Below are 8,051 nucleotides of genomic sequence, written 5' to 3' on the forward strand. Positions count from 1 at the left end.
ACAGAAAGTCTTGCGGGAATTTTCCTCCCCCCGGCTGCCAGTCGCTATCTTTCTTTTTCTTCTTCCTTTTTCTCCCATCTTTAATCAAGAGCAGCAAGTGGGGGGTCCTGGGGATGCCTGGATGCCTACATGCCTGTAGCCCCTTGGACCACTGAGGATCATTTTGCTTCGTTTATTCTGTTCTAATTTGGTGGGAGAGCAGGGTTCTTTTGCCATCGGCTGCCCAGGCACTACAGGTTGGGTGCTGTCTGTTCCAGCTCATCCCAAACCTCCCAGCCAGCAGAGCCTCGTCCCATCACGGGGCAGTTTGGAGGGTCGGAGCTGCCGAGGAGCCCAACATCCCAGGCATGCTGGCAGGAGGTGTGTTGGAGCTGGGTCCAGCACTGGGAAGATAAAAAAGGAGCTTTGAAATAATCATTCTGTCTTCTCCTCAGCTGAGCACAACCTTTCAGGGATAAATCAGCAGCATCAGTCCTTCTTAGACACATTGGCCTTTCCATTTATTTACTCCCATGCCTTATTCTGAGTGAACAGCCAAGCCCAGGCTTGCTCTGCACAGTCCCTGGCTGGGCAGTGGGAGACACATCCCTCCATCAGATGCTGGGAATGCACCCACCCAGCGGGTGCTGGTCTGTGCGTGTGGCAGAGGAATAAAGCTCCCGGGAATATACAGCACTTTTCATCAGGAAGCAGTTCTCTAAACATAAACTAATTAATCACTCGTGCTTACCTGTCAGGTCAATGATTCCTGAGATTTTTAATCTAAAAATATTTCCCTTTTGAAATCCAGATGTGCCTGTTTTGGCAACTCTGCTTTTGATTTGTTTATTTGAGGTGTTTTTTAATATATTTTTTTTTTAACCTGTGTTGCTTTCCTTTTGTATTTGGGCTTTTGATGTGCTTTATTTGACTGATTTTTTTTTTTTTTTTTTTTGTACTGGAAGAATAGAAATTTATTCTCTTTATTTTCATGGCAAGTCTCTCTCCCTGCTGCAGCCTATCAACTTTCCTCTTCTCTTTTTAAGGAATTTGGCTACTTTTGCCTCATATTTCAGTTTATGGACCATAGACCCCAAACCAATTTTGTGATGAAATCTGTCCTCTCCCCTTGTATCTATTTACCGTGGCTGGGTGCCACGGGAAGCCTCCTGTGGTGGGAGACAATGCTGGTCCTATCTCCTGAGGGCTCAGCTTCAAATTTGGCACTCTGCCCTCATTCCTCCATATATAAATGATCCTCCCTAGTGTGGAATTACTTATTGTTAGTTCCAGTTTTACTGGTTTTGGGCTTTTTTCTGCCCACCTTCCCACCTTTGTTGACGGTGCATATTTTCATCACAAAATTATCAATAAATGCATGAATGAATAAATGATCCAAATGTATGAATAAAATAAAATGAATGAATTAAATGTCCTGAAAATAGTAATTTCAGTAGGTTTTGAGGCTTTTTAAAAAAGCTCTTTTTAGTCTTAACCGAACCTCTCAACAGGGTCTTTTACTTCACTTTTATACTGATAATAGCTGTGTCTTTAACTTACTGCAGAGTGGGGAAGACCATACTTGCTGGTTGCTGGGATTTTTTAGCTGCTCTGATTTTATTTCTTGTTGCAAACTGATCTTCCACTGCTTTTTTATTTTAAGTGACAGGAATAATCACTTGCTCTTGTTTGTGCTGCGGATTGGGGTGGGGGTCAAATTCATCTCAGATGTCAGTGGGGACAACTTTATCAAAATCCACGTAGCATTTCCCAGCTCTGGATGTGCAAGGAGCGTGTGCCCAGAGCTCCTGTACCAAATGAGATGGGGAAATACAACTGTTTTCCCTTAGGAAATGCCTTTTTTATTCACTCATCAAGGATTTATTTTATGTCATTTATTATGCGGCTGCGCATGTGTGCATGTGGAAGTTTGACGTTATCGGTCCATGTTTGAACACAGTCCATGGCGGGAGCACATAGGGCACCTCCATTTTTCACGCATGGGACATCCCAAGCAGTTGGGATGCTCCCATGTTGTTTTTCCAGGAAAGCCCTCACAGGAGAACTTCTACTTGGAGTGGTTATTTAAGCAGGGAGCACAAAGATGGGAGGAAGATTCTCTTTTTGAAAAATCACTCTGGGAGGATTAATTTATTGTTGCTCCTTTTCTCAGCATGGTTTAGACATCAGTGGAACGACTGGATTCTTAAAGAAAAGGCATTTTTTCCAATAATAAAATTTATTTTATACATTTTTTTGCATGTGTTCCCAGTGTGTGGCTTAAAGCATGGACTTCAAGCCCTCTCCCTTGTCCGTATTTCAAGATGTGGAAACCAAGGCACAGTTGCCCTGGGCTCTGTGTGTCTTTCTCTGCCATCTGGGGTTGATGTAAATGACATGTTGGGTGACATGAGAGGACCCCTGAGCAAGATGAGATCAGGGCTAGAGACTTCCAACTTCCCATCTCGTGCTTGAGTTGGGATATGGTCCCTATCGCTTCTGGCAGCAAGAATGGGTACATTTATTGGGATTTTTTCGTTGCTGCTGCTAGGAGTTTTGCTGCTTGTCTGAGCAGAAAGTGTGGCTTTCTGGGTTAGTTGTGTGGTGAGCTCGCTGCCAGTTCTGCCGTACTTCTGTCCTGTGGGAAGGAGGGGAAGAGGTAGGGAGAGGAGCAGGGAGCTGGAGTGCCCCTGGAAGCCAAGTAACTGCGCTTGGTGATGAGTACTTGGAGCATCAGGATGCAGACTGCCTGTTGGGGGACCTGTTGGGAAGGAAGAAAACCCCTGCTGATGGGGTCAGTCCAACTTGGGATGAGCTTCCCTGAGTTAAGCCCTGGCTGTGACTCAGGCTTTCCTCTGCCCATTGTGTCTCCTGCAGTGCTGAGCATCCGGGGGGCGCAGGAGGAGGAGCCCACGGACCCCCAGCTGATGAGGTTAGACAACATGCTGCTGGCCGAAGGGGTGGCAGGCCCCGAAAAAGGAGGGGGCTCGGCCGCTGCTGCCGCCGCCGCTGCCGCATCCGGAGGAGCTGGCTCCGACAACTCAGTGGAGCACTCTGACTACAGAGCCAAACTCTCCCAGATCCGACAGATCTACCACACGGAGCTGGAGAAGTACGAGCAGGTAACAGGCTCCTTCGTGGCAGAGGGGCGGTGCTCGTGGTGTGGTGGGAGCAGCAGCCAGAGGGGGAGAGCTGCCACTCCGTGCGGCATGGTGGCGTGGATCTGCACAGCCTGGATCACTGCTGACATCTGTTGTTAGGAGTGTGTGGGCAAATGCGACTGGGTATTGGAGCGATAACATGCTCTTTTAGGGTCGAGAGGGTTGGGGGTTTATGCTGGGATGTGACGTGAGAATAGGCTCAGCATGAGTTGCCCCTTGGATTTTCACTTTCCACTCCTTCCTTGATATCTTGCCCAAAATTGGCCCTATGAAGGAGGAGGCCTCTCTGATGTGCTGGCCTCAGTGATGATAGCTTTCCAAGCAAGACTTGAATCAAAATCTTCCTTGAATGTATTTTCTGCTTGAAAAGCTCTTTTTCCAGGAAAAAAAAAAATCTTTTTCCTTGCAGTAAATTGCTCTTAAAAGAGAAAAACTACTTGGGTCATAAACACAGCTGTTGGTAACACTGACAATTCCTTGAAGAGCTTTGCAGGTCAACACTCAAAACCAGTTCCTTTCAAGTGCTTCCAGATGTTTTGCAGACCTCTCTTGGCCACCGTGCACCTTGTGCTTGTGGTTTCTACCCCAAGGTTAGGGTTTATGGATGTGAGCAAGAAAGCATCACCTCCTTGGGTGCAGGACAGGCTCCACTGCCAGGGGCCAGGCACGCTTTCAGGTCTCTGGTTTAGAGCCAGTAAAAGCCTCGATTTTACCTGGCTAACTGGATGTGTGGTGCGGCTGGGGGGTGTCTCACCTCCATAGCCACACTGGCCAAGCAGAGGGAAGGGAGCCCCTGGGTTCAGGCTGGAGTCAGGGTGGCCAGGCAGGGCTCTGGAGTTGGAGCAGCCAAGCACAGTAATGCCATGAAAGGCCTTTTGGCAGAGCCTTAGAGGAGGCAGGGAGCAGGCAGAGGGCTGATTGGAAGGATGACTTTTGATGGCTCTCCTCAGCCCTTGCTGTCACTCCCTGGAGGCAGGGAGGAGCCTGAGCCATCTCACATGGATGGGAGTGGAGAGCACTTCAGGGCTCTTTCAGGCCCCAGGCTGAATAGGGGTAGAGAGACCTCATGTCCTCTGCTACCCAAGTCCAAGGAGAGACCCTTGGCACAGACAGGGACAGGCTTCAGGGAAGGACCTTCTGGTTCTTCCTCTCCTTAGGCAGGAGTTTTGTTTGTTCGATGTTCTGATTCTGTTTTTGCTTTGTTTTACTCCCCAAAGAGACACCAGGTGAGAGAAGCCTTTTAACCAGGCCCAGAGCGTGGGACGGGTCACATCTTTCCTTCTCACAACCCACTGACAGAGTTTGGCTTTGCCACTGAGTTGCTTTGCAAGCGGCTGTGCTGGTCCACATCTCTGGTACCATTACCCACAGTCCTGCAAGACCAGGGCTCAGGGTTTTTCCACCTCCATCCCACTCTCTCCAATCCTACTTTTGGGAGCTCAGCTTCTCAGTCTGGCTGCTGCTGGGTCAGCACAGCACTCAGTGGTGATTTTGCCTTTAATGCTCTTTATTTCATGCCAAGAGGAGATGATCTGAAATTTCTGGGGTGTCTGGGAGCAAAGAGATATCCAGTTGAGGGCTCTCATAGCTGGCACTCGCCCTGGGAAATGGGAGTCAGCAGCTGGAGCTGGGGATAGGCAGCTGGAGGGGTTCTGCTGGCCTTGGGGATGTCTCCTTGTTGGGTCTGAGCTGTGGTGGGAATTCAGCTTGGAAGGGTGGGGTAAGACATAGCAAGTCATGCCCATGTCACCAGTCCACAAATCCAGTGTTTCTTTCCCCTGCCAGCCCCTTTTCCCCATCATGGGGTGGGAACTTGGGATGCTGTCCCCAGAGCAGCCACCCACATCCCAGGAGCATCAAAGGCTTCTTCAGCCATCACTGTCCAAGTGCTGCTCTCAACCTGGTTTTTGGGGCTTGCTTCTGGGAGTCAGAGGGTCCCGTCATGCCAATGAGGTGCTCATGGGGATGAAGGAGAGGGCAGTGAAGTGGCCTTCAGCTGGCCTCAAAATCCCTTCCTTGTCCCCTGGCTCCTCTTGCTGAACTGTCCTCACAGCACAGCATGGGGACAGCAGGAGCAGCTAGACAGTGCTGTGCCAGCAGCAAACTAATTGGGATTGTTACCTGCTTGCCCTTATTTGTCAGGGCTCCTGCCTCATTCAGGCTTTAATTATTACCGTTATTTACTTCTTACCTGGTGTGCCAAGAGCATGGAGCAGGGCCGTGTCTCTTGGAGAGCTGCTCCTGTGAAGCACAAGGGGCTGGGGCTCTGCAGGACACATGGTCAGGCTGTAAGGGAAGGGGCAGTGGGTCAAAAGGTTCATGGTCCTCTTCAGATAAATCTATAGCTCCTCCAGTTCCAATCAGAAAAACAGCGGCTGGGACTTCTTCATGCTTTACATGAATCGTAGGGCTTCACTTGCCCCAGCTCCATCCATGATCCCCCTGGGAGCAAAGAAATTGGCTCCTGCCTTTCCCAGCATGTTTGTTGGGAGTCTCTCATGCCCAGTGCTTGGCAGATCAGAGAAATTTCTCTCTCCCCTGAGCACCGGCACATTCTTGCTCTGAGGCTGCTCTGAAAAGCCCCAGCCAGTGAGGCCTCCACTCACATCTCCTTCCATAGCCACGCTGCCTCTGTCCTGTCCTTGACACCATCGAATGACCTTCCCATCCTGGGGTTTCTTTTGCTTTTCTTGCCATCCCAGGCGTGCAATGAGTTCACCACCCACGTGATGAACCTGCTGCGCGAGCAGAGCCGGACCCGGCCCATCTCGCCCAAGGAGATCGAGCGGATGGTGAGCATCATCCACCGCAAGTTCAGCTCCATCCAGATGCAGCTGAAGCAGAGCACGTGTGAAGCTGTCATGATCCTGCGCTCGCGATTTCTGGACGCGCGGTGAGTCTGTCCCACCAAACCTTTCTGCCCACCCACCATGCAGTATTGTTTGGGTCTGGGAGGTTTGTTGGTTCTGGAGTAAATTGAGGGCCAGCTGAAGGGCCACGTGTCTCAGTCTTGAGCTGGAGGGTTTTTTTGACTTCCTTATCCCTCAGTTGTCTGTGGCTCAGCAGGCGAGGGGACTGCAATTCAAGCCATCCAGCCTCTGTCTCAGGGAGGCTCCCAACTGTACCTTGAGAATTGCACGTCCTGGTTTTGCTGTGGCAGAAGGAAATTCTGTGGCATATTGCAGCAAACCTCTGTGCTGAAAACCTTTATCCCTGCACTTCAGTTAGGGATGAAGGTTTATCCTCCAGGCCATCCTGTCCCCCCTAGATTCCCATTCTTTTCCCACTGTTTTTATTGTCCCAGATCTTCAATTTGCTATAAAGTTATTTCATTTGCCAAGCTGGTTAGGTGCAGACTGCGGCTTGGGCTGTAGCTTGCAATGGGGAGGAGAGGCAGCTACACCAGGGGTACAAGGAAAGAGATGGCAGACAGGTAATAATAATAATGCCTAGGTGTAAATGGAACAGAATTCCCCAAGGATATATCCAGCTCTGCTTCCTCAGCATGGGGCTTTGCAGAGTAGCACTGATGTCTTTCACCACGACAGCCAGGTGTCAGGAGTCACCTTCCCAGGTGGCGGAGCTGGATGCCAGTTTGCAGACTCTTCTGTGAGCTGGAGGATACGTGATAAATTTGAGATGGAGACTTGCTTTCTTTGGAAGGTGCTGAAAAAGTAGTCACCAGCAAGGGCCAGATAAGAAGCTTCCTGGCCATGAGTCTTGCACTCCATGCTCAGAGAAGCAGAGGGGGGAGGGAGGAAAGTGGAAAATTTAAGAGTATCTAAAATTGCATTCCATTTCTGGATCTCTGGTGCTCATTTCCTTTCCTTTTATTTCCCATTCTTCCTTCATGTGAAGGCGGAAGAGACGAAACTTCAACAAGCAAGCCACGGAAATCCTGAATGAGTATTTCTATTCCCATCTCAGCAACCCTTACCCCAGTGAGGAAGCCAAAGAAGAGCTAGCCAAGAAGTGTGGCATCACAGTCTCACAGGTGAGAGAGCTCAAACCCTGTACTAGTGGGAAACTTCAGCATGGTGAAGTGTATTCCAGACCTCAGACAAGTCAGCCATGTCCAGTGTTGAGCATTTAATTATTAAATCAGTTTAGTGCAAGTTAGTGAGAGTGGATGGGAGTGCAGATGGCACTTGCAGATTGAAGTCAGGGGTGGAAAAAGAAAGTCTGAGAGAGGATTTAGGAGGTATGAAGACTCCATGGAGCGATGACTGTGTTTGCAGCCAAGGTGTTGACAACACAGAAATGATGTGGCAGCACCCAGAGAGGCAAAGTCTCCTCAAGGAGTTAGTGCTGGCCTGGCCTGCAAGAAGAGCATGTTTGATCTGAAAGTCCATTCTTCAAGGGATTAAAAGCAGTAGGAAGAGTTGTGCAGGTTTTGCTTGATAAGACAGAATGGACAAGTCCTGGTGGGAAGGGTGTGGGTGTAACTGTTACAGTTTGTGCTCAGTGAGGGTGGGATTTCTCAGGGTCGTTTCTCTCAGTCATTACCCTTGTGCTGCTAGAACTTGACATCTCCCTGACTTGCATATCCCTCAAAACGTGGTGGTCAGTAAAGACAAAAAGAATTATTTCCATATGTTCAAGGAAGCCACATAGCTCTTGGAGTTTGTAGCTTTGACCTGGGAGCTGCTGTGTTTTGTGAGGAGCGCAGTCAGCCCTTGAAGTGTTCAGCCATACATTGCTCAGGCCTGCCCTTCTTTATTTCCTTTCTTTTTGGAGCAAGCTGTGTGATTGAGAGCAAATCCATGTGGTTTCTGGTAGGCTTGTCCTCACATGAGCTTAGTGGTCCCTCTAGGCTCTCAAGGCATTCCCTGTCTTAGGCTGCTTCCCAGCCCCAGGCACATGCCGGCTCGTCACTGCAGGCAGGAGTAGCATCTGGTGTCCTTGTGGGAG

At 49.5% G+C, this 8,051-nt stretch overlaps 1 protein-coding gene across 1 annotated transcript in view; it reads left to right on the forward strand.

Moving 5' to 3' along the window:
- The window catches only part of PBX1 (PBX homeobox 1), a 122,851-nt gene that overhangs the window by 96,867 nt on the left and 17,933 nt on the right, over window positions 1–8,051 (forward strand). Inside the window, exons 2-4 of the mRNA XM_017729641.1 lie at window positions 2,857–3,101; window positions 5,843–6,033; window positions 6,999–7,134. Coding sequence (XP_017585130.1) covers window positions 2,857–3,101; window positions 5,843–6,033; window positions 6,999–7,134 — 572 coding nt within the window. The remainder of the gene's footprint in view (window positions 1–2,856; window positions 3,102–5,842; window positions 6,034–6,998; window positions 7,135–8,051) is intronic.

The sequence above is a fragment of the Corvus brachyrhynchos genome, unplaced genomic scaffold (genome assembly GCF_000691975.1).
Source record: "Corvus brachyrhynchos isolate BGI_N302 unplaced genomic scaffold, ASM69197v1 scaffold101, whole genome shotgun sequence".
In the NCBI taxonomy this organism is placed as follows: domain Eukaryota; kingdom Metazoa; phylum Chordata; class Aves; order Passeriformes; family Corvidae; genus Corvus; species Corvus brachyrhynchos.